Here is a 26,761-nt window from a genome sequence, read left to right as displayed (position 1 = left end):
GGTAAATTTGATGACATGTCGGCAGTTTATTGTTTAGAGGCGTAGATTTCAGTGAATCAGCGCTTCTCAATACCAGCTGAACTGTAGCTAACGTGTTTATTGTGTTAGTTTTGTGTTTCGTGAGATTAGACTGTCTATCCTATACGCTGTTTACAGTATAAACAGGAAGATTAGCGAGACCAATCATATGAACGTCCTTGGCACTGACTCGCTCGCAAAGTGTTTAGTCAACTCTGCGTATGAAACATCGCGCTTCTGAACTGTACACTAAAGAACTTGGTTTTTTTGCACCTCCTTGAACATATTTTCGGTCATTCTTGTTCACCTTCTACGACTAAAGCCACAATACTTCCCTGTAGCCGTACCGTATGTTGGGCTTACAGCATCATCGCCCGTGTGCGATGGTAGTAGCGAAAAAACATAAATAATAATATAAAAAAAATTTCATAGCCGTCGGCGTTGAGTTTTGATCGTGACCTATTGATTGAGATTGTATTCGCTTATTTCACAACACATATGCAAAGTAAAAACGTGGATATATAGGATTTCGAGTACCTCCCAGTACGCTGACATTCAGTGGCGCACGCTGGAAACGCTGTTCTTTTGTTAATCGTCTCGAACACCTCAACAAGTAATTGCAGTACGTTTTACTGCATGTATGTGTGGTTAATAAAAAGTGGTAATCACTCGCGGTGTGCAGATGAAACTAAAAGTGATCAAGGGCAGGAGTATAACTGCGTTTCACTCGCTCAAGATTGAACGGTAAATAGGCATTTACCTCTTCCAAAGAGACGAAGAGTAGAAAGCTGTTTCACTCTCTCGTTTCATACAGAGTAAAAATAAATTTCACTCTATCTGACGCTTTGCGAGAGTATAAAAACACTTTGAAAAGTACCTTGGCCTTTCTACTCCTGCAATACTCTGAAGTTTGTAGAGTGTACAAGCGTTCGTGCGGAAATACGTGATCGTTGGGACAGACTTTAAAACTTACCTTTTTTAGTTCTGAGGAATTGTGTGTATCAAACAAGACCTCGACAGAAGTGATAAATCACGATGTCAGATTTACGAACAACGTTTATTTGACAGATGTTGGCTGAAGAACTTCAGCAGATGGTTTCAGCGGCTGGCGTCTCTTGTTCATCCAGTTGAGTTTCTTGAGTTAGTTCACGTGTTTCTGCGACGCAGTGCGATAACTGGAAGAGAGAGAGAGGGTACTTAAGGAATAGATTTTACGATTCCAGTAGTAAGCGTGCCATCGCGGTTAAATGGTCACGCTCACGGAGTTGTTACCCTTCCCTGCCAGCCAGGGGCGTAGCCAGAAAGTTTTTTCTGACAAAGGGAGGGGGGGCAAAGGCATCACCTTTTCTTTCTGAGGAGATTATCAGCAGTGATTTGTGCAGACTATGTACACGTACATCATAGTCATGAGGCCTTCCTATCTCTTTGCCTATGCGCTTGCGAGGAGAGCAAGCAAAAGTAAAGTTATAGTACTAAAAACACAGTAAATAACCGGTAAAGTGGTCGTTTGAAGGAACGGCCCCTCATCGCACCATTAAATGAACTAGTACTCGAAAACTCACGCATCATTATGACGACCCGCCCGATAGGAGAAAACGTCGTTAATCGTTAATATATGTTAAGTGTTGATGGCGTTGTCCTCGTCAGGGTGAAGTGCGTTTCACAAGTCAAGGACGGCTCCGCTTACTACGCGGAATGAAAAAGACTGCGGGCCTATTGGAATGATTTTATGTCCAGCTCAATATGTCAAGCAGCCTTGACACAGCGATAGCTCTTAGTCACCATTTTTTTAGTTTACTGCGCGCATCTGCACATGCTTGCGATAGGCTATAAGTAATTTTTTTGTAAATTATGCTGCACGTTGACAGCACGACTTCAATTACGTTATTTTTCGGGCAGATCTCCTCGCAATCATTGATTTCGAGGAGATCTGCCTCATCTGCAGATCTGCCTGAGGAGTTGCGCTGTGACTTTCGATATCAATGAAGTACTCCAATCCCAGACGTTTTATTGTGCAATCTGCGGGGCGAGGTAGTCATTGTTGAGGAATGTTCACTTGGTCTCAATTTAAAATGCACCTGAGATATGACTGTATGCCTGCTCACATAGAAATGGTTTGTTTACTGCGTATATGAAAGAAAACTCAAATTCACGCAAAAACGTGTAATGTTCTCTTTTTTTTGTAGCTTTCGTCGCTCTTGTTCCTGAACAGATAGCGTTGCGCCAAGGTGTCGTCCGTTGTTCGCAAGCCTGCAGTCGTCCCTATTCTTTGCGTCAACAGATTGAGAACCGTACAAGATAATTGACCGCGTAGCGTCGATATACCACACGATATGTTGGGTATACACTCAACTAACTTTTATAGATTGTGCATTCGTGTTTGCAGCACTTACGCCAGCGCGAACACGAGCAACCTTGTATCACACAAAGTCTCGAGTGGTCTGTTCACTAGTGTCTAAGAAATGAACCCCGGTCTTGTTCAGAGCATAGTACACCATAATAAATTTCTCAGAACGCGTCAACTTTGACGAGAGCTGCCAGAGCATGCGACATGAGTTTACTTACTTTGTACTGTGCACCATCTATGCCTGGCGCTTGTATCTTTGCAGGAATTCTTATGCGAGTCACTCGAATTTCACTGTGGCATCAACTCCTTCACGTTCGTTCACGTTTGTGGTATTGGATCACAACGCAACATAAGCTACCAGCCTTCTTAAGGACGCTATCTCAACGCGAGGCTTTTTGCGCGCAGAGTTACTGGGTCAGCACGACCTTGATTGATTGATTTTTAGGTTTAACGTCGAAAAACTACCATATGATTATGAGAAACGCCGTAGTTGAGGGCTCCAGATATTTTGACTACCTGAAATTCTTTAACATGCACCCAAATCTGAGCACATGGGCCTACAACATTTACGCCTCCATCGGAAATGCATCCATCGCAGCCTGGTTTCGATCCCGCGACCTGCGGGTCTGCAGCCGCGTACCTTAGCCACTAGACCACCACGGCGGGGCGTGAGCACGACCTTAACTGTACCTGAAAGAAAGTGGAGGAAATGTGTACGTGCGAATCTTCCCGCCAGGGGAGAAACAAGCGCTAGTGTTTATGTGGAACTTCGCCAGCCCACACGTATCTTCGGTAATATTCTCGTTCCCTGCATTCAGCGTCAATGCCCAAACTTTTCTGAGCACGTGGCTTGCTAGCGATGCGAAGTCATCCCATTGAAGTACGTTATCTACACGCGTTGCTGGGTATAGTTCAAGTTCTGTGTCAATGAGTGCCTCTCTACGAGACTCGATAGCCATGCTAGAGTACATTTTAACGGTGCCGAAACTTTGTTAGGTAACGCTGGATGATTATTTCTTGAAAGGCGAAACTCCGAGTGCACACATGACAACTGGCGGAAAAAACAGCAGCCAAAGAAACGGTTCTCTGCTGTAATTTTTTAGTGCCCTAATACGACTCGTGTGCTGAAAAACCTTCTCAAAATTGATAAGAGCAATATGTACGCACCAAAACCGTGATTCTTGACGACATTGGTCCTTACGTGTTTCACGGACCAAGACACCAGGATTTGCAGCACGACGAGTCCAGACAACGTTTGCTAATGACGACGTGGAAACCAGGCGCTAACTACAGCTTCCTCTCAGTTGGTAAGCGCAAACTGAAGTTCCAACTTCAACGGCAGGAAATATTTTCTTGGCTGCTGGTGTATTCCAATTATCAGGAGGGAATAAGACATGCGTGTTTTTTGGAAAAAAAAGTTCACGTGCGGGAACTCACCAAGTTCTTCGTGAGAGCTTGGTCCCCTCTCCGTTCATACGCCAAAAGAATGTGCTTTAAAGTTTAAGTAGCCACAATGAGTATGACTGCCGCAAGACCATTGCTCTATAAGCGACAAATTTTTTATAAGCACTCAAAAATAAGCCAATCACTAAAAAGGTGGAGCCATCAGCGCAAACGCAAAATGAGTTAAACAAAAAAAAACAGATCTTCTTCATAGACACTGGCATCTTTTGTGGGCGACAAGGTGATTACGAGGGACGATTATGAGAACCACAATACGACAATGAGAGACGCCGTAGTGGGGTGCTACGAAAATTTGGACCACTAGAGGTTCTTAAACGAGCACACAAATCTTAGCACACGGGCCTACAGCATTTTCGCCTCCATCAAAAACGCAGCCGCCGCATTCGGTATTCGCTCACGTGACCTGCGGGTCAGCAGTCGAGTACCATAGCCACTAAAACACTGCGGTGGGGCACTCCTTGCTTTTCGGTGGCACCTTTCACTTACAGACATGGTTCGCGAATACGAGAGTTGTGAATATCAATGCAACAACCTGAGTTTGCCTATAACAATTCTCGTAAATTTTTGGTAACATATGTGGATTATGATATGACATTTAATACGAAGGATAATCTTCGTGACAATTGACAAAAAATAACAGTATTCCGCTGTCTCATGTATCTGTTTTCTGCATAACACATCGCTTGCACAGCGTTTGCTTCATTACTTCTAAAAATATTGTACTATGTATATGGTTAATAAATTGTATGATAACATGTCCGCGCCCTCTTATATTTCTTCATTCTGTGCATTTATTGTTGTGAGTTATGTGGCTAGTTGCAGAAATCACTCAGTGCAGCCTTCCAGCCTTGTTATTGTAAAGGTACGAACAGATGAAGCGAATCAGTGCAAATGATGCCACGTTTTCTTCTCAAGTTTTGTTATCACGCCATTTCACTGTCAGCAGTTTTCAGCGCCAACTACACCTACAGCACACCGTTCTAGAAGCTTCGAGATGGCAGTAGATACTTTTGTAAAAATTACGCCCGCTTTTTGACCATTACAGATTATTCTGGAACTTGCGTCGCTGCCAGAGATAACACTAGAATATTTGATGGCAAATGTATAAATGTCGGCACGCTTCGCCGCTTCTAAGTTGATAGACGGCCAACGCTCCGTTCACCGCTATCAGTGCAAGTCTGCTACTGTGGTCCGACTTTCCATCTACCGGGCACAGGTTCGCCCAAATAAACAGTTCTTTCTCAAACCTACTTTCTGTTTCTTTGTCGACGTCAGACCCCCACCCCCCCCCTCCGTGAAATCTGGTGGAGGTGCTGCTTTCTTTGATGTTCCGGACTCCCCCTTCAAGCCTTGAGCCCAGACCCAGTGGCAAAGCCCCACCGCGGTAGTCTAGTGGCTACGTTACTCGGCTGCTGACCCGCAGGTCACGGGATCGAATTCCGGATGCAGCACCTGCATTTACGATGGAGGCGGAAATGTTATAGGCCCATGTGCTAAGATTTTGGCGCACGTTAAAGAAACCCAGGTGGTTGAAATTTCCGGAGACCTCCACTACAGCGTCTCTCAAAATCATATGATGGTTTTGGGACGTTAAACCCCACATATCAATTAATCAAACCAAGTGGCAAAAAAGACACCGAAGCCGACCCTGAGCATCAAACAAGCCGCAAGCAAAGGGGCTGTAACCAGAATACGAGCCTCTTCCTGAAGCAGCCAGAGAGCCCCGGATTCTGACAACAGCAATGACCCCCCCCCCCCTCCTCTCCGTACAGCCTGCGCCTGTCGTTCTCTGGCAGCCCAAGGAACCTCCAACGTTCAATTGATTGTAAAGCGAGAATCTGGAATGCTGGATCAAAATATACGACCGAATCGCTGCCTTAACCAACTGGGACCTCGAAGAAAAATTACGCCTTGTCTACTTCTACTTCGAAGATGCCGCGAAGACATGGTTCAAAAACCACAAATCTACGCTACGAACCTAGGAACTTTTTCGGATGACGTTCTGAGCACGTTCACAAGCGTCGTTCACAAGGAAGGGGCCTCCACATTGCTGGTGACAAGGGTGCAACTTCCTAATGAAAGCGTAACCATCTTCGTCGAAGAGGTGCCCCGGCTCTTTCGACTCGCCGACTCCACCATGGCTAAGGAAAAGAAGCTTTGGTTCCTCATGCGGGGGGTGAAGTAACGAAAATCATTTTGACGTTGTGTTTGGTGGTGACATTAACATAATATCATGAAGAATGACTCTCTCAAGCAAAAACTTGATTTTTTACTCCTGGTAAATGGCCTAGTTAATGTAAACAACTTACCCACTAGAATAACTCCACATTCCTCATCTTTAATCGATATCTTTTTCACAAATATGAGTTATGCAAATGTGAAAGCAGGTGTTTTCGCGTATGATATAAGTGATCACCTGCCTTTTTTTTTGTTGCAACATACATATACGTAGTAAGAGGCCGAAAAAAATCCCTTTGTCCAGAGAATTACAGAAGAAACTTTATCACGATTTCTTAGTCAAATAGAACATACTTCTTGGGAGGAAGTGTTGAGGTGTTGAGACGCAAATAGGGCGTATGAAATATTTCTTCGCATTCTTAAACCTATATATAAAACCAGTTTTCCGGCCATTTGCATGAAGAAGGCGGTAAATTCGAAAGCCTTTGATAAGCTCCGAGCTTCTTTTTAAAATCGAGGAGAAGAATAAATTATACCTCAGATTCATTCAAACTAAAGACTGTGAGCTGTTTCACCAATTCAAATCATGTCGTAATCACTTGGATAAGGATATAAAGAAAGCTAGGCGTAACTACTTTATAGACTATTTCACCACTTCTGCTGGATGCTTCGAGCTTATGTGCAAAAGCCTAACGCTGTCTTAAAATTAAACACCACTTTTGAAAAGATTACTAAATTAGAGGTAAATGGTAAAGAGCTCTCCGGTACACTGCTTGCAAACACTTTTATTAAGCAATTTGTTAGCGTTGCAAACATTCGCGTTGGGCAATACAATGTAAATAGCCTTCCTCACATTACAAACACAAATTTTTGAACCCTGTAAATGAGCCTGAAGTAATTTATGTATCTCATCACCTAAATACCAGTAAAGAAAAGACAGAGATGGCTTCCAGATTAAAACCATAAAGCATTTAATTGATCTATTAGCACCCCTCTTTCTTACATTTTCAACCTGTGTCTAAACCAGGCTGTTTTTCCCTGCAGAATGCAAGCTGCACGTGTGACGGTGTTATTTAAAAAGGGTAATAAAAGTGACATGGGTAACTAGCGCCCTATATCTATTCCTCCAGTATTTTCAAAAGTCCTCGAAAAAAATAATTTTGAATTGATTTACTGAATTTGAAGAAAAACATAACTTTATAACACCGTTCCAATTTAGTTTCCGCAAAGGTCTTAGCACATAACTGGCCTTATTGGCTCAAAAAGACTTAATATAACAGCACTTAACGAAAGTAAAATAGTCCTAGGAATTTTGTTGACTTCACTAAAGCATTCGATCTTATAAATCATACCCTTCTATTAGAGAAACTGTTACGCTATGGCTACCGCGGCAAGGCGGAAGAACTCAAAAAATTCTATCTACAACATCGTATTCAGCGAGTCGACATAAACTAGGATCTCTCTAGTCCCCTTGCCGTGTCTTCAGGTGTGCCACAAGGCAGTACCTTAAGCCCATTCTTTTTAGTCGCAATATTAATGATAATATTGCCATAAATTTTCAGGCAAAATTATAATTTGCGCTGATGATACTAGCATCTTTTTATTAGAAAATTCGGCTGATTAAATATTAGACAAAGCGAACTTAACCTTACAAAAGCTAGACGAATGGGCATCTGAAAATAGTTTCAAATTAAATAGAAATAAAACAAAAGCTATGTTATTTCGCAGTAAAAATAAAAAAATTTAGTTAATAAAACTTTAACAGTAAACTCCTCACCTATCGTCCTCGTATCCAGTTTTAAAACATTAGGCGTCGTCTTTCAGGAAACATTTTGCTGGGATGCACATGTCGATTGCCTAGTAAGAAAGCTCAGTGTCTAGTATTGTTTACCACAATCGTCATATACTGTCACAGAACATTATGATGCTAATTTTCAAGAGTTTGTTTCAATTCATACTGAACTACTGTCATTTAGTTTGGCGCACCACTACACAAGGAAATCTACACAGAATACACGTCCTACAAAAAAAGTTCTTTCACACAATTGAAAATGTCCCAAGACATTTCCACCCACGTGAGTCTTTCTTAAAATATAGGATACTTCTAGCCACAACACTACATGATTTCCGTTTGTGTAAGGCGTATAAACAAAAGTTAAAAACCATATCAGATTTTCTTAAGCGCCTCTCCAGGTTACGAGAAAACACACCTGTATATACAACCCGTAAAAGGGAGTACTGAAAAATACCGACAGTGCGAACAATATATGGAAAACAAACACTCGGAAACAACTTACCAAGATTAATAAACAGAATATTTTCCGAAGGACTACAATTAGAGAACATGTCTTTTAAAGCCATACATAGTAATTTTGAACTCAAGACAAATAGTTCTTGAAAAGCATTCTTCTGATGCCTCTCATTTCTAAATCTCGCGCGCACGAATAATTAAGGTCACGTAAGCAGAACGTTATTGCAATGCGGTATTTTTCTTCTTCTTTTACTTTTTTCATTTTCTTTGTCTCTGCAAAGGATTACAATTTTGTAAAATTAGACATTATTGTTTTTTATATATGTCTTCTATTATATAATGCTGATTTATGTTGGTTTCTTCTTGTTGCATCCCTTCTGTTAAGCGCCAATGAGGGGGCCAGTGGCCTCGTCAAGCTGTCCAAACAACAGCTTTTTTCGCCCGCCCTGTCGTATCATTTATTGTATTGATGCGAAAATAAAGTCATTGTCATTGTCATTGTCAAGAAAGAGCTGTTTGTGCAACCCGCCCAAGGCTATCAGCGAATTCCTTACCGAGGCTACGACTATAAAAATGCGCTTGAGATGCGCACAACTTGGTACAACCGCCGCACCTTATTCATCTGCGTCAATGCGTTCAGTACCGACGACCTGCGCGGGACCATTTGAGAGATTGTGTGAGAGGAGTTGCGAAAACTGTTACCTTCAACGCAGCCTCAAGCTAACTTGATCACCGACATTGTCTGTGAAGAAGTTCGGCAGTCTCTTGGAATCCCAGAAGCACCGCAGCCTGAACCAGAAGTAATAAGCTCTGCTACCGCAGTGCGACGCAACGCTCCTCTATGCCCTCATCAGGACACTGCCCCGCCGCAGTTCTTCCGCCAGGAAACGCGGCCACTACCTCCCACGCCACTCCGTCAGCCGGCCAGCCAGCGCTACGCTTCAAAGAAGACTGACGTTTGGCGCGCTCCTCACCATCGCCCACTATGCTATCGCTGTAGTGAAGCCGGGCACACGTACCGCCGCTTCCAGTACCACCAGATGGGACTACGTGGTTTCACCATCAACGCACCGCGTCTACAGCGGGATGAAAGACCATGTGACATCGCCGACTATCTCGCCGGAGCGCAGAGGACGCCCCGGGGATCATCTCGTTCACCCTAACCCAGCTTCTACATTTCACCGCACTATCAGCAGTACACTGGCCTACACCGAAGTCGGACGCCTAGCCCGACTCGGGAAAACTAAGGGCAGCAGCTCATGAAGGTGTGGCTGCTGTACGACGAACTGCCGTAGATCCTCCCCTGCCGCCGCTGCCGCTGCCGCCGCTGCCGCTGCCGCTGCCGCCGCCGACGACGATGACGAGACGAAGCCTCAAGAACATGCCACCTTCTCAACGCAGCTCCGACGTCGATACTTCGCGGCCAGCGGAATACCTGACGGCGCAACTACGAAGTACCGGTACAAACCATGGTAGCTGTCATCTGACGCGACGACCCAACAGCGACGCAAGGTGACTAACTAGTGACTTCGACTTCCTGATCAACGGCCAGAGTGTCAAAGCTCTTGTCGACAGCGGGTACGACTATGCCATCATCATTGCGACGTTCGCCGCGAAGTTGAAGAAAGTTAGGACAGCCTGAGAAGGCCCCTAAACTCGGACTGCTGGAGGTCACCTAGTTACGCCGTCAGGAATCTGTACAGCCAGAGTCACCATTAATACAAGATTTACACCGCAAGCTTCGTCGTACTACAGCATTTCTCGAGAAATGCCATCCTTGGTATGCACTTCTTAAGCCTCTATGGTGGTGTCATGGACCTGAGAACACAGTCCATAACACTATCCACAGAAAAAGCACTGCCACCGAACACGTCGTGAGGAAGGCACACCATGAATGGGCTGGAAAACCAAGTCTCCAGTTCTCCTCGCCCCAGCGTCAGACTTTCCGTCGTCACTCAAGAATCAACAGACATGCAAGGCATCGTTAAGACGACCTGCACCTATTGATCAAAAGCGAAATTTGCGTCGCCAGAAGAATAGCCAAGCTGCGAGAAGGGAACGCCAGAGTGGTGCTCACGAACTTCAGCAAGGAGTGCAAGCACGTGAGCAAAGACACGATGGTTGCCTACATCGAATAGATACTGGAAGCCAGCAGCGCTTTCACCCTCACCAATTTCGCTGAATTTATTCTAACGACTGAAACTCTTCAACCAGCTTTCGACGTTAATCTGAGCCTTCGGACGAATAAACAAGAGCAGTGCAAAAACCTATACAATGACTGCTTTTTATTGTCACCGAGAATTTGACAGACCCCTGTTGCGAAGTATCAATGCGTACTAGAATAAAATACCAGGCCACTCTATCAGAGCCCGTACACAGGTTTGACACCAGAACGCGAGGCCATTAAAAAACAAATCAACGAAATGCTCCGCTATGACGTCATCTAGTCTTCAAAGAGTCCATGGGCGTCACTGGTGGTGTTAGTAAAGAAAGTGGATGGAACACAGCACTTCTGCGTTGACTATCGCCGACTCAACAAGATAACGCAAAAGGATATATACCCTCTCTCCTGAATAGACGACACTCTTGATCGACTCCACAACGCCAAATACTTTTCATCGATGGACCTTAAGGCAGGCTATTGGCAGATTGAAGTAGACGAGAGAGACCGAGAAACGACTGCGTTCATAACACTTGACGGCCTTTTTTAAATTCAAGGTCGTGTATTTTGGTCTTTGCTCGACGCTTGCGACGTTACCGCGTCTTATGGACACCGTGATAGCTGAATTAAAGTGGCAGACTTGCCTCGTGTACTTGGACGATGTCGTCGCGTTTTCCTCAAGCTTCGACAACCATCTCCAGCGCTTTGAAGCAGTACTTCAAGCAATCAAAACCTCCGGACTCCTTCTGAAGCCATAAAAGTGCCGCTTTGCCTACGAGCAAATATTGTTTTCGGGAAACGGGATAAGCAAGTCCGGAGTAAGCCCCTACCCACAAAAGCCAACATATATCACTGCAATATCGTGACCCGCCGACAAGAAGGCTGTGCGTCGATTTCTCGGCCTCTGCGCTTATTATAGGCGTTTTGTCAAAACTTTTGCCCGCATCGCAAAGACACTCACTGACCTTACAAAGACGAACGTCGAGTTTCAGTGGGAAACCCCGCCGGAAGAATCATTTCAAGAACTAAAGCGACGCCTGCAGACACCGCTAATACTTGCTCATTTCGACAAAAACACCGACAATGAAATCCCCACCGACGCAAGCAGTGTAGAGCTCGGAGCCATCGTTGTGCAGAAGATAGACGGACTTGAAAGGCTTATCAGTTATGCGAGCCAGTCGCTATCTAAGGTGGAAGTCAACTATTTTACAACAAAAAAGGAGTGTCTCGCCATCATCTGGGCTACCTTCAAGTTTCGCCCATATCTCTACGGCAGGCCTTTGAAAGTAGTGAGCGACCACCATGCCCTCTGTTGGCTAGCTAACTTGAAGGACCCTTCAGGTCACCTCGCACGGTGGAGTCTGTGACTTTAGCAAATCGACATCACCGTCGTTTACAAGTCGGGGCGAAGGCACTCTGACGCTGACTGCCTGTCTCGCACCACCGTTGACCCACCACCACCGGACAACGAATACGGCGACTGCTTCCTGGGAACTTTAAATGTCGATCATTTCGCAAAACAACAGCGTGCCGATCCTGAAATCAAGGGCCTTTTGGAATAGCTAGAAGGCAAGGCTGCCGTTTTTCCACATCGGCAGTCACCTTTTCCTATACAACTCTCCATACATATTATTATCTCCTCTTTAAATCTATCCCGTCATTTTTTCTTTTCGATTTACTTCCAAATTTTCTGGTGGCTAGGGTTATTCTGGTGTATTTGATAAAACTTGGGGAGTTATATATGGTTTAGCAACGATGCATGGTATACCAATACATACAACTATCCGACAACTGCACCTTAGAAGCAACGCATTGTTCGAACTGTGAAGGAGATCATCATGCTTACTTTTAATCATGCCCCACATGAAAAAAAAACAGTAGAACTCCAGGTCAAATTCAATCTGTCATTCCAAGAGGCACGTAAACGCTTTTCACAGCACAACCCCTGGTATTTCTCCTTTGTAGATGTGACGTGCTGGGTCGCCGCGCCACATAATTCTGCACTAGCGAATTCCACACAGAGTGTGGCCGCGGTGGTGCCACCAGCGCTCCCTGCTGGAGCAGCCTGTACCGCTCCTACCTGACATACAGGGTCGACCGACCCCCGTGTCTGCTGATCCTCGGACCACTGCAAGCGCAAATAGGTTACAAAGTTCTGTGAACGTGTCAACCGAGAAGTTACCACCACCACCTCACAAGAAGTGAAGGATACAAGTACCACTCCTCTGGTGCCTTAGATGCCGAAAGATCGGCGCAACTCTTTGGAGCGCACCAAGAAAGAAAAACGTCGAATTACAGGGCCCCCAAAAGGCCCTGTAACCTAAGGCAACACAATTGTACATATAGCACCGCACAACAATAAAATGACACAAATACTACAGCAGAACGTCAGAGGACTGCTGAGAAACCTCGACGATATCCAGGAGGTCTTGCAGAATCATACAACAAAAGTGCTGTGTGTGCAACAAACACACTTGTAATAAAAAACACTAACTTTCTACGCAATAGGTCATTTTTCGAAAGGACCGAGATTATGCTGCCGCCTCATCCGGTGGTGTTGTCATAATATCTAGTCGAGCAACAGCCTGCACACATTCGCTACTTCAAACATCTCTTGAAGCAGTAGCTGTCCGACCGGGTATTTTTAATAAACTGGTAACAATTTGCAGCATTTACATGCCTCCACAACATCAACTTCGAATTGCAAGGTGGCATAAACACCATTTCCCACTCCTAAAAGAAAGATGAATGGTTTTGTCACGCACAAAGGCAGCTCTAGTGCCCTTCACCTGTAAGAAATTGAAGAACTTGAATCTCAATTTAGAAGGAGAACCACCGATCACTGCAACACAGCATCAGTTTCTCAGTGGCTTTCTCGGAGACTTGATAGGCAGCTATCACGGGCACCTCTCATAAAAAAACGCGAAAACTAGGTGAATTTGCCTTGAATATACCTCGCCGAATCTCTGGTACATAATGTAGCGGATCTGTGTCATCCGTGCTCGCTGTTTCCCATTGCTTTAATACGACAAAAAATTGCATATTCTGCAGAAGTCTTACACGGCCTTTCCCGCACTTGAGAGGGTCGACTTCAAAGACTATTAGCTAGGGAAATATGCGTCTGCCTAGGTGTTCCACGAGTGACTTCCAGCAGACTAGTCATAGCGGAAGCGCGACAACCACCCTTTCCAGTCATGAGAACAATCAAAACATGCCGCTATTTTTTCGCTTACAGACCCAACACAAAGACCACCCATTGGCACAGTAGAATTTACGAAGGGATAAAAGCAATGCTCATGAAGAAACATACAGTAATCTATATATATTACCAAAAAATGAATTTTGAAGCTCTGAAGTGGACTATCTTCCATGGCTGCTTGCAATACCAAGCATTGAATTCTCAGCAGATGATATCATCACAAAGAAAGACATGTTCATCCAAGCTGCTCATCAAATGACGCTTTATCAGATACACATGCCGTATCCAGGATACATTCACGTTTACACAGATGATTGATTGATTGATATGTGGGGTTTAACGTCCCAAAACCACTATATGATTATGAGAGACGCCGTAGTGGAGGGCTCCGGAAATTTAGACCACCTGGGGTTCTTTAACGTGCACCCGAATCTGAGCACACGGGCCTACAACATTTCCGCCTCCATCGGAAATGCAGCCGCCGCAGCCGGGATTTGAACCCGCGCCCTGTGGGTCAGCAGCCGAGTACCTTAGCCACTAGACCACCACGGCGGGGCACGTTTACACAGATGGCTCAAGTATTACGTCTTCAACATCAGCATTTATGCTACCACAGCTCATTATTTAGAAATTGTGTAAGTCATGTCGCATGACTTAATCTACTACAGCTGAGTTTTTTGCTGTTCTGTATGCTCTAAAGTTTATAAACCCCGCAGCAAACGCGAAAAAGGGGTACTTTTCAGCGATTCACAGGTCGCATTAAGATCACTCTCCCGTACAAACTGGACAGTAATTAGTGATCGTATGACATGCGAAATGCTGAAAGAGCTCACCTAAGCAAGTAAGGCAAAACACGAGACTCTATTCTAGTGAATACCTAGTCATTGAAACATTCCTGGAATTACAGCTGCCGATAAAGTAGCCCGACAAGCACATCGTAAAGATGTTAATATTTATTTACCAATTTCGAAAAAGTATTTACGTAGTAATATAAAGGCTACAACTTTCAGAATGAGCAAAACTGTTTCATTTGACCAATGTACAAAGACCTGTGATTTATATCACATCAATCCGTTCATTGAATTCGCAATTACGCTAGCATTAGTTAGAAGTATGAAAACTCTTATTCACCGTTTCAGGTTAGGCACCACATACACAAAACAATTTTTGCACAAAACTTGCAGAGCTGAAACTTCCGAATGCGAATGTGAATTTATAAAAGAAGACGTATGTCACCTACTTATAGACTGTCCACATCATGACACCCCGAGACACCGTCTCAAATCGGTACTGTTGGCATTGAACCACAGACCGTTTAGCATGAAGAAACTTCTGCGCATGTGCCTAACTGAAGTTTTACAGGTAGGTGCACGCTTGAAAATTATTGACACGTTTCTTACAAAACAGCGGAATCACTGACGAGTGCTAAAAAATGATGCATTTTTGTTTTTATAACAGACGAACTTAATATGTGCGGTTTCAAATCACACCCATCATATGTGTGTGCTGAAGTGAATGATTTGTCGGCTGAATTATGCACACGAGCGAATATATTTTCATGAGGACCAGACATGTGCTGTGCTGGTTTGTGCTGATTGGATCGAATATTAACGAGGGTCATTATCGGACACTTCATTCGTTGTCTTTTGTACATTTCCTTATAATTGTGCTGCGATAGTTGTGTACGTGTTTTTGCATATGTGTGCTCGAGTATTCTATTTTCCATGCACTGCTTGGTAAGGCGTCCTTTAAGATACGTGTTAGACTTTCACTCAAAGACTAAAAAGTAGCCAGTGCCATGCTTGTGCGCCAACATCTCCTGATATATTATATCAATAAAGAAAGCGCTCATTTAACGGGTCTAATAAATAGTCGAGAAAAGGCCAGTAACACTGGAAGCCTAAAGTGCTTTTTGAAGCTTGCCACTGGCACGTATATTTCGATGAAGCTGACTGCCTGTTACAAGTGGCATCCTCATTTTTGTCAATTGTCAAGTGTACACTGGGAGCATTGTCGCCTTTTGGGAAATAATCATCAAGCGTTATACCGCATGCCGTTTCGGCGCGACCATCGACTCTCATAGACGGGCGCTGATCAACCCAGGACACGAACTACGAAGTAATACGTGTAGGCACCGTATTTCAAGGGGGTGCCTTCGCATTGCTAGGAAGCAACGAGCTCGACAATGTTCGAACAGTGACCATGAATGCGAGAAACGAGAACTTTACCAACGATACATGTTGGCTGGTAAAGTTCCACCTTAATCACTAGCGCGCGTTTCTTGCCTGGTGGAAAGATTAGCGGGTATGCATTTCCTCCGCTTCCCTTCAGGTGCCGGTAGGTTCTCGCTCACCCAGTATTTTACTCTGCGCGCGAGATGCCTCACGTTTGTAATTGCTCCTATATAGAAGGCTGGTAGCTTCTGTCGCATTGTAATGAAATACCACAAACGTGAATGAACGCGAAGGAGTTACAGGTATGAACGGCACACACAGAGCGTAAACGTAAGTTTGCGTTGCGTGTGCTGGCAGTTCCCGTCAGAGTTGAAGCGTTCTGAGAAATGTATTGTAGTGCACTATGCTTTAAACAACTGCGGAGTTTATTTCTTAATCACTTGCGAACCGATCTCTGAAAATTTCGCGCGGTGTGAGGATGCTCCTGTTCACGCCGGTGTGAGTGCTGGAAACATGAATGCACATATGCTGCACGACGAAACATTCTGTACAGTTCTGAATCCTCTGACGTAAAGGCAAAAATCGGCTGCACGCTTGCAAACAACCGAATACACCTCGCCACAACGCTATCGTTTCAGGGCGCCGATCGACAAAAGCTACAAAAAACAAATGAGAACAATCCGCGTTTTTTGCGCGTATTCAAGTGTTTTACCGCATATACGCAGCGAAAAAGATAGGTTTATGTGAGTGGGCATAGTTGGTCACACGTGCACTTTTATTGAGACCAAATGAACATTTCTCATCATTAATTTCCTTGCCCTCGCAGATTGCACAATAAACATCTACGAATGGAGTATTTTGTTGTTATCAAGTCACAGTGCAACTGAAAGTCTGCGCGAAAAATAATGTGTGCAAACTCGTGTTGCGAACATGCAGCATATCTCACAGAAAATTACTTATTGCATACTGCAAGCATGCTTGGAGGCCAGAAGTAAAGTAAAAAAAAAATTTGACTAAAAGCTACCACGACGTCAAGGCTACTTTACACACAGGGATTAACAGAAAAAGCATTCTATAGGCATGAAGTCACAGGCATCGGCACTAAAAACTCAGTCAGCAAAGCAAGCAGCACCAAAATGTAATTATGAATGTACAAACCCATGCAGCGTACACCTCTCAGTCCTTGTTGCAAGCGGACCCTTCTTTGATATGCGAAACGCACTTCGCACCGACGAGAATTACGCCATTTACGCCTAACAGAAATTAGCGAATAACGATGCCTTCTCCGATCGGGCGCGTCATTACAATTAGGCGTTTTCAAAGACTACTCCATTCAATGGTGCAACGAGAGGCCGCTTCGGCAAACGGTCACTGTACCTGTCGTTTAGTGTATTTAGAATACTTTTTAAAGTAGTGCTCCGCCTCCGTGGTCTAGTAGCGAACGTACTTGGCTGCTAACTCGCAGATCTCGGGATAGAATCCCGGCTGCAGCGGCTGCATTTTTGATGACGGGGATAATGCTGCAGGCCCGTGTGCTCAGATTTGGGTGCACCGTGGAGAAACGCAGGTGGTTGAAATTTCTAGATCCCTCCACTACGGTGTCTCTCATACTCAGATGGTGGTTTTCATATCAATCATTGTTCTTACTGTACTTTTACTTACTCTCTTCACAACCATACGAATAGGGAGAGGGGGAATCTCAGGACGTTATATACATGTACACCATATGTTTACACTTCCGTCAACAGCGACGTCACAATAGAAAGCTAATGCCTGTCCCCCACCCCGTCGGGTCAGTGTGAACCACCCTCCCTCTCAAAAAAAAAAGAATTGCTGGCTACGCCCCTGCACGACCCCATGACAATATTTTTAAATCGTCACGTATTTTTTTTTAAATTTAGGTTACATATTCTCGCACTGTTTGCCACGCTACGGAACCATGAAACTCTTGATCACTACAACTGCTCACACTACATTTTTCACGATGCTGCTTTAATTTTATGACTATCATCTTTTTATATAGAGTCTTGAGTTACATGATGAGTATATGTGTAGGGCTTTTTCAGGTTGTGATTAGCCAGCACGTTTGCCTGTGTTGAACCTTCTCACTATACAACACTTCGGAGTGCCTCTAGCAGTTAAGGCATAGTAAAACTATGTATCATATTGTCACGTTAAAGAGACAGGAGACGTTTTTAAGGCGTCCTCACAAAAGTCCGAAGAGCGGTCGGCTCAGCGCAGCCAAAAACAGAACAATGGCACGAGGGGAACTGCCACTTCGTCTGCCTCTTTTGCGCTGGCAGATCAAGCGCGCGGCACTGCCCCTCCTCCCTGAAGAGCATCGCCTCGATGCTAAACGAAGCGTGTATCGTAAAAAAAAAACATTGTCACAGTGTGTGGTACGGTTTTAACCGCACCACGTGCACAATCTCGGGTCGTAGCTGTCGGCGTCGGGGTGGTTGGCTTCCGTCCGGAAGGACTTCGTAATTGACGTCGCTCACTTGTCGTAGCACTTTGTACGGGCCAAAATACCGACTGAGAAGCTTCTCAGAGAGACCTTTGCAGCGCACAGGGGTCCAAACCAACACCTGGTCACCTGGTTTATAATCGACTTGTCTGTGGCAGCGGTTGTAGCGCTGTGCATCGACGCCTTGTTGTTTCTTGATGTTTACGCGGGCTAGTTGACGTGCTTCCTCGGCTCGTTGCACGAAACACTCAGCATCTTCGTCGAGATTCTCGATGTTGTCAATGTCGCATGGGAGCATTGCGTCCAACATCGTCTGAACGTCCCGACCGTATAGAAGACGAAACGGAGTGAATCGTGTGGTCTCTTGCGTAGCGGTATTATACGCGAATGTTACGTAAGGCAGTATTTCATCCCACGTCTTGTGCTGTACGTCTATGTACATAGACAGCACATCAGTCATCGTTTTGTTAAGCCGCTCGGTCAGTCCATTTGTCTGAGGGTGATACGCTGTTGTCTTGCGATGCGTGGAGTAACTTAACTGAAAAACTTGTTCAAGGAGCCTTGCTGTAAACGCTGTTCCTCGGTCTGTGATGACACAGGATGGAGCACCGTGGCGTAATACAATTCTCTCGATGAAAAACTGAGCAACTTCACAAGCCGTGCTTTTAGGAAGCGCCTTAGTTTCAGCATAGCGGGTTAGATAATCTGTAGCGACGATTATCCACTTGTTGCCGGAAGATGACAAGGGAAACGGACCCAGGAGGTCCATGCCGACTTGATCGAAGGGTGTTCTGGGTGGCTCGATAGGGTGAAGTAATCCCGCAGGCTTAACAGATGGGGATTTTCGGCGCTGGCATTCGCGGCAGGCTTGAACGTACTGTTTAACGCAAGCGGCAAGTTTCGGCCAGTAGTAAGACTTTCGTACCCTAGCGATGGTTCGGGTGATGCCCAGATGGCCCGATGGAGGCTCGTTGTGGCAGGCAAATAGAATTTCCTCACGCAGCTCTGCGGGGACGACCAACAGGTAAGTTTTGTTGCTGGCGGCTGCGTTCTTCTTGTACAACACGCCCTGTCGTAAGCAGAAGGATGACAATCCGCGAGTTATATGCTGGGGCAGTGATACGTTGCGGCCCTCTAGATGTTCAATGATAGGTCGCAATTGAGCATCTGCTCGCTGCCGTAAAGCCAAGTCTGTTACGCTTACGGAGCCAAGGAAAGGGCAGTCCTCTTCGAAGCTCTGAGCGGCAGGCTCAACTGGCGCGCGTGACAACGTGTCCGCATCTTCGTGTGCACGACCGGACTTGTACACGATAGTGACGTCGTACTCCTGCAGACGTAGGCTCCACCTTGCCAGTCGTCCGGAGGGGTCTCTGAGGTTCGCAAGCCAGCACAGCGAGTGATGATCCGTCACTACTCTGAATGGACGGCCGTAAAGGTAAGGTCGAAACTTAGCAATTGCCCACACGACAGCAAGGCACTCCTTCTCCGTGGTACTGTAGTTTGACTCCGGGCGTGTTAGGGTTCGGCTTGCGTAGGCGATAACCTTTTCAATTCCCTCCTGCCGTTGGACGAGTACCGCGCCCAGACCGACGTTACTGGCGTCGGTATGAATTTCTGTTTCGGCTTCCTCGTCGAAATGTCCAAGAACAGGTGGTGATGCCAGGCGAAGCCGAAGCTCTGTGAATGCTGATTCTTGTTCAGCACTCCAAACGAACGGCGTATCGTCTCTAGTGAGTCTAGTTAATGGTTCGGCAATTTTCGAAAAATTGCCTATAAAGCGCCGGTAGTACGCGCATAGACCAAGAAACCGCCGCACACTTTTCTTATCGGCAGGAGTCGGGAAGGCTGCGACAGCGGCGGTTTTCTCAGGGTCAGGACGGACGCCTTCTGCGCTTACGACATGTCCAAGGAACTTTAGTTCTTCGTAACCGAAATGGCATTTTTGCGGCTTTAACGTAAGGTTAGCCGTCCGAATCGCCTCAAGTACTTGTCGTAGTCGCTTCAGATGTTCGGAGAAGCTGGTTGAAAACACGACCACATCATCCAAGTACACAAGGCAGCTTTGCCATTTTAAGTCAGTCAACACAGTGTCCATCATGCGTTGGAAGGTAGCTGGCGCAGAGCAGAGTCCGAACGGTAGCACCCGAAATTCGTAGAGGCCATCCGGCGTGACAAAGGCGGTTTTTTCGCGGTCGCGCTCATCAACCTCAATTTGCCAGTAGCCACTCTTTAAATCCAGGGAAGAAAAATACTTCGCTCGTCGTAGTCGGTCAAGCGAGTCATCAATACGCGGCAGCGGATAAACATCTTTTTTTTGTGACGTTGTTGAGCTTTCTGTAATCTACACAGAAGCGAAGCGTACCGTCCTTCTTCTTAACCAGAACGACCGGTGAGGACCAGGGACTGTTCGAAGGCTGGATAACGCCGTCGTCGATCATTTCTTTCACTTGCTGCTTGATAGCTGCGCGTTCTGTCGGCGAGACGCGGTATGGCTGTTGGTGAATAGGTCTTGCGTCGTCGTAAGTGATTATCCTGTGCTGTGTAATTGGCGTCTGACTCACTTTAGACGACTGAGCAAAGCACGCCCTGAATTCAAACAATAGCTCTCGCAAGGCCCTCTGGTTCTCTTCTGGCAGTGCACTGTTCATGTCAACATCTATTACGGTTTGTCCATTGCGGCTACTGTCTTCACAGGCAAAACACTCAATGACGTCCTCCAAGGCTTCAGCGTAGGCGACCGCAGTGCCCCGGAAAAGGTGACGATGCTCATTGGTGAAATTTGTAATCATGACCTCGGCTGTACCGTTCCGAATGTCAATGATGCCTCGTGCCACAGAAATTCCAAGCGCCAGCAGCAGGGAGACGTTGCACTCTGCCACTGTTTCACCGTCACTGGTTCCTTCGGAAGTCACCTGAATTAGGATACTTGCACGAGGTGGTATTGTGACACTGTCGTCGGAAACACGGAGGGCGGTTGTACGGCGGTTGGAGTCCCTTGACGTAGCGTTGACTGTCGAAAAGGAAATGCAGCGTCGCCGTAGGTCGATTACGGCGCCATATTCCCGAAGAAAATCGAGGCCGAGAATTAATTCGCGGGAGCAGTCACGTAGCACGATGGAGCTGACCAAAAACGTGCAGCCTCGTATTTGTAGCCTGGACGTGCACAAACCAACCGGCGTTACAACATGTCCGCCAGCTGTACGTACATGCGATCCTGTCCAAGGCATTATCACTTTCTTCAAGGTACGTGCCAATTGTCCGCTAATAATCGAGTAGTCAGCACCAGTGTCTATTAAGGCAGTTAAATTGCGACCGTCGAGCAGCACAGGTATGTCCATTGAAAAGTCGCTCAGCTGGGATACAGGCGCCGGCGTAGTCGAATTTCCGTTGGTCCGATGTCGCGTCGATTGGAGGGCGAGGTCTTCATCACGTCGAGAATCAGCGGCCTCGCCTCGAAAGGTCGCTGGCGTTAGTTTTCCAGGCGAGGGCTCGGAGACCGTCCTTGCGGCCTTCGATTTCCGTTGCCTGAATAAGATGACGACCGCGGTGACGGTGAGCGCGACTGACGCCTGAGTGGGACGTTCTGCCGAGCGATAAAATCTTCAATTTCTGGTGGTCTCTGTCCAAACCGGGGGCGGGGTGAATTGGCAGGAAAACCCTGCAGCCCAAGTCGGCGGTACTGGCAGTCTCGGTAGAGGTGACCCGCTTCACCGCAGTGGTAGCAAAGCGGTCGTCGGTCGGGCATGCGCCATATGTCGGATTTACGCATGACGGGTCGAGTGTCTGCAAAATAAGGGACCACCTGTGCGGACTGCAGTGTGGCGTACGGGGTTGCGGCTGGTAGTGGGACTGGTGCAGGTGCGTTGTGTTCGAACGTGTCGGTATAAGTGGTGCGCTGGAAACCACTCACTGGGGATGGTGTCGTGGACGACGGAACGGTGCGTCTCAATACGTCTGCGTAGGTCACCCCTAGAGGTTCACTTGAAGTTGCGAACGCCTGAAGTGGTGCAGCAACCTGCGTTGGTGTCTCGCGGCGAGGTGTGCCGAGCGCATGCTGAACTTCGTCACGTATGATGGTGGCGATGCAATTCGTGGAAGGCTGCTGCTGCGCCTGGTTCAGCTGTTGCAGCTGTTGTAGCTCGTCGCGAACAACCGAACGTATCAGCTCGCGAAGCGCTCCCACGTCGGTCGGGAACGAGCCTAGCCCGGTGGTATAGGTAGCATTCACTTGCCGATCGTACTGGTTCCGCTGCTGCAGCGCCTTTTCCATGGCGACGGCTTCAGTGAGGAACTCCGCGACCGTTCTAGGCGTACTACGAATGAGTCCAGCGAAGAGCTGCTCTTTCACACCTCGCATCAAGTGTCGCAGCTTCTTGTCTTCCGGCATGGTTGGATCGGCGCGAGTGAACAGATGAACCATATCCTCCACGTATGTAGCCACACCTTCATTAGGCATCTGCATGCGGGACTGGAGGGCCCTTTCAGCGCGCTCTCGACGATCGAGACTCGAGTACGTTTCGCGGAGCCTGTGACAGAACTCATGCCACGACGTTAGGAGGCCCTTGCGGTTCTGGAACCATGTGCGAGCACCATCCAGTAGACTAAAGTACACATTCTTGAGCTTCGCTACTTCGTCCCACCCGTTGAAATCCGCTACGTACTCGTACTCAGCCAGCCAATCTTCCACATCTTCATAGAGGCCACCACGAAAGGGACTCGGAACACGTGGTTTTTGTAGCGTGTAATGAGTGGGTGCAGCTGCGGGTGCAGCGGTTGGAGCAGCGGCGGCTCCAGCGGTAGGGGAAGCGGTGACAGCAACAGTATTCTCCATACCAGTCGACGTACTTGTACTGTGAGGCACAAACTCGGGGGACAGTCCTCGAATCCTCCGACTGAAACGGTGTACCGGCGTAAGCTCTGGGTTTTGGGTCACGTTCCGGCTGCTAGAAGGAGTCTGTTGCATAGGTGAGGTTACCCCGCACCTCCACCATTAAAATGTCACGTTAAAGAGACAGGAGACGTTTTTAAGGCGTCCTCACAAAAGTCCGAAGAGCGGTCGGCTCAGCGCAGCCAAAAACAGAACAATGGCACGAGGGGAACTGCCACTTCGTCTGCCTCTTTTGCGCTGGCAGATCAAGCGCGCGGCAATATAGCATACAAGCAGAGCACGACGGATGGGCTGAATATTCGGTAGCGCACGGGCGTGTGCGTGCGCGAGCACGTGTGTTGAGGCTGTTTGCGTGTCTGTTGGTGTATATGTGTTTAGATCTTTACAGATTGTGCAAAGGTTGAACAGAAATATTAGTCTCTCGCTTATATACCTTAGCACACGCTCCAAGAGTCACATTTTGATATGCTTGAACGTGTCTTATCACCTTGTAACGGTGTATGGCTTAAAATGCGTGACATTCGGCAGCTTTTACATAAATTCTTGATCCGGGAACACGCGTGCTGGAAAGAAAGTTTAAGAAAAAGATGATGATGGGTTCTGGCCTTCTGTTGTGCGACATTGCAGACTCCTCTCGTAAGAGATATAAGTTCCAGATAAAGGGTAAGAACGACCCTACATTTGATTGTTAGTGGAATCATGACTGCTTGAGGATTGTAAGCGTCGGAAAGCAGCGTGGGAACGCCTCATGCATAAAAAGTCTTCTAGTAACTGGAACAACTACCCTTTTGTTGCAGCGAGTTTCAAGCGTACAGTAGCGAAAGGAAAAGATGAATACAATGTTCATCATTTCGACTTTCTTTCCAAATCGAACAATAAAAACACATTGTTCCAATATCTAATAGCTACATCGTTAATTCCGCGATCCATAAATGCAGAATCAATAGTGCCCAAGAAAGAGAAGACACAAAGTGTAGTTGCTAGATGTTTGAAGGCAAGACTTTTACCTGCATTACCTCAACTCTTGTGAGACAAGGCAGTCTCTAAAATACTGAAGAAATGTTATTGTTAGCCACATAGCTAGTTGTAGCACGTTTACTAGCAGCAGCACCAGGGTGTGATGGAATAACTACGAAAGTGCTGAAAATCTTCGTGGAAGTTGCTCCCAATTTGTTATCGGATAATCTAGATCATTCCATAAGACACTCTTGGGTTCGAGGAGGAGGAGGTAAGTTTATTTACAGAAAGTCAGAGAGGTTGGCCTGAGCGATAGCTTGCTCTAGCCTGCTACTCTACACTGGGGGAAGGGAAAGGGGAAAAAATAAATGGATGACGATGGTGAGATAGAGAGGTGAGTATGTAGTGTTCGTTCTAGCAGATACACATTTCATAGCCACGCACATAGTCCAGTTGTTTCCAAAAAATTATAACTGCTCTTGTGACGGCAGTTGCACTGTTGGTGTCGGTAGGTTATACTATATCGCAGTAGGTCATTAACTGATGAGACCATGTTGGGCCAAAGGCCCAACATGGTGTCATCAGTTAATGACCTACTGCGATATAGTTCAGTAGAAGAAATCAGTGTTTGTCGTTCACGTGCGTATGCTGGGCAGACACAAAATATGTGCTCAAGTGTTTCTGGCACATCACAGTGTTCGCAATTAGGACCGGTGTCATTGCGACCGATAATATGTGCGTAACGTCTGGTGTACGCTACACCAAGACGAATACGGTGGATCATACTTGTGAGTTGCCGTTTCAATTTAGGGGGCATGCGGAGCCTCATTACCGGGTCCCATTTGTGAAGTCGCTGGTCTCGCCGTTCCGGTTCGGTACAGTGCTGACGTTTGTAGCTGCGTATCACGCAGCGAAGCAGGGCGTTCGTGTCAGCTCGTGAAAACGCAATGTGTACTTCAGGGGCACTGCTTAAGGCATTTTTAGCTTCAGCGTCTGCCTCTTCGGTTCCCATCACGCCGCAATGAGCGCGAATCCACTGGAAAGTTATAAGATGACCATTTGTTAAAGCAACCTGACTATGTTCTGTGTTTTCTATTGCCAAGCTGTAATACAGACCTTGCTTCATGATGCAATTAATGGTCTGCAAAGCGGGTTTGGCATCACAGGAAATCGTCCAGGCTCGAGGTCGCTCTCCGGAAATAAATCTTATTGCCTCCCGGATAGCGACAAGCTCTGCGGCAGTTGATGTGGTTTTATGGTCCTCTTTGAATCGTTGAGCGATATCCATGTCTGGGATGACAAATGCTGCAGCGGAGGTGTTAAGCGTGGTGGATCCGTCGGCGTACACGTGCGAAGAATCACTGTACGTTGTATATATGTGATATAGGGTCAGCTGTCTGAGGCCAACAGAAGAAATGAGCGACTTCTTCGCGATTCCAGGTATCGTAAAAAAACAGGTGGTTTAAGCAGGACCCATGGAGGCACTGCAGGGGCATTTGGCGGAGAAAACCTTGATGGTATAATGTTTTCATGCCGCGATACTACTCTTGAGAAACTGCAATCTGGGTGAGTGGTGGGTATTACTGACAGTGGGTGCTGTCTGTGTCGGCTCAGCAATCGGAGGTGAACTCTTAGTGAATCGCAGAGTATACACTGATGAGACAAGCCTGAGCCTCTGCGATTGTCCCATTGGTTGAAGTACAGCGCGATAGACCCAAGCATCTTCGTAAGCTTTGAGCTTGAACACTCTCTAACGTCTTCACACAACTAGGTATCATACTGGAGAGCACCGGCATGCTGTATCAAATGTATCCCACAAACCGAGCATTGTACAATCGAAGTAGCGATGATTCTGACGGGCCCCATCTTGCTCCTGCTACGTGGGGAAGAACGAGAGCAAAGCTCTTCAATTTAGCTTTAAGTACTGTGACATGCCTCGTCCACGATAGATCTCTGAGTACGAAAACCCCAAGGAACTTGTGGTGCGTTACAGCAGCTTTCGCTGTCCCATTAATAAATGTCGGGTATTTCGACATATGCTTGCGCGTGAACGCAAGCACTGCGCATTTGTTGATGGAAAGGGTGAGCCCCTGACGTCGTGGATATTTGTATGTGATCGTCACTGCACGCGGTAGTCGAGCTCGTAATTGCGGACGAGTAGTTCTGGATGCCCATATGCATATGTCATCAGCGTATGCACTGATCTTCACCGTGCTGGGAAGTTCTGCTGCTAGGCCGATAATTGTGACATTGAATAGGATCGGGCTGAGAACTCCTCCTTGGGAAACACCACGATGAACCTTATATCGATCGGTGTCTCCGTTATTTATCGTCATGTAAATGGTGTGGTCCTTGAGGTAGCTAAAAATCCAAGTGTACAGTCGTCCACCGATGTCGAAATCTTTCTGTGTGTCAAGGATCGCATACTGCAGCACAGTATCGTAGGCCCCCTAATGTCTAAGAAGACCGCCGCCACCAGTCTGCGTCGGCTTCTTTCCTCTTCAATGCTGGTGATCAAGTCGACCACACCATCAATGGCAGATCAGCCTCTTCTGAAGCCGTTCACAAATTCAGGAAAGAAGTTGTTCCTCTCTAGAAGCCACTCTAATCTTGGCAGTACCATTCTTTCCATCACTTTTCCGACGCAGCTGGCTAAG

General features: G+C 46.5%; 1 protein-coding gene across 5 annotated transcripts in view; it reads right to left on the bottom strand.

Annotated features, from left to right (window-relative positions):
- Positions 1–1,056: 1,056 nt before the first annotated feature.
- LOC119160848 (sodium-coupled monocarboxylate transporter 1) overlaps positions 1,057–26,761 on the bottom strand; it is a 407,992-nt gene continuing 382,287 nt past the window's right edge. For 4 of the 5 annotated variants that reach the window (XM_037413103.1, XM_037413106.1, XM_037413108.1 and 1 more), the window contains one exon: positions 1,057–1,193. In XM_037413103.1, coding sequence (XP_037269000.1) covers positions 1,104–1,193 — 90 coding nt within the window. In that variant the 3' untranslated portion in view covers positions 1,057–1,103. Of the gene's footprint in view, positions 1,194–7,784; positions 7,865–26,761 lie in introns of all 5 variants that reach the window. The other variant, XM_075880646.1, reaches the window with a different exon arrangement.

Source organism: Rhipicephalus microplus, chromosome X (genome assembly GCF_043290135.1).
Source record: "Rhipicephalus microplus isolate Deutch F79 chromosome X, USDA_Rmic, whole genome shotgun sequence".
In the NCBI taxonomy this organism is placed as follows: domain Eukaryota; kingdom Metazoa; phylum Arthropoda; class Arachnida; order Ixodida; family Ixodidae; genus Rhipicephalus; species Rhipicephalus microplus.
This window is presented reverse-complemented; position numbering and strand designations above follow the sequence as displayed.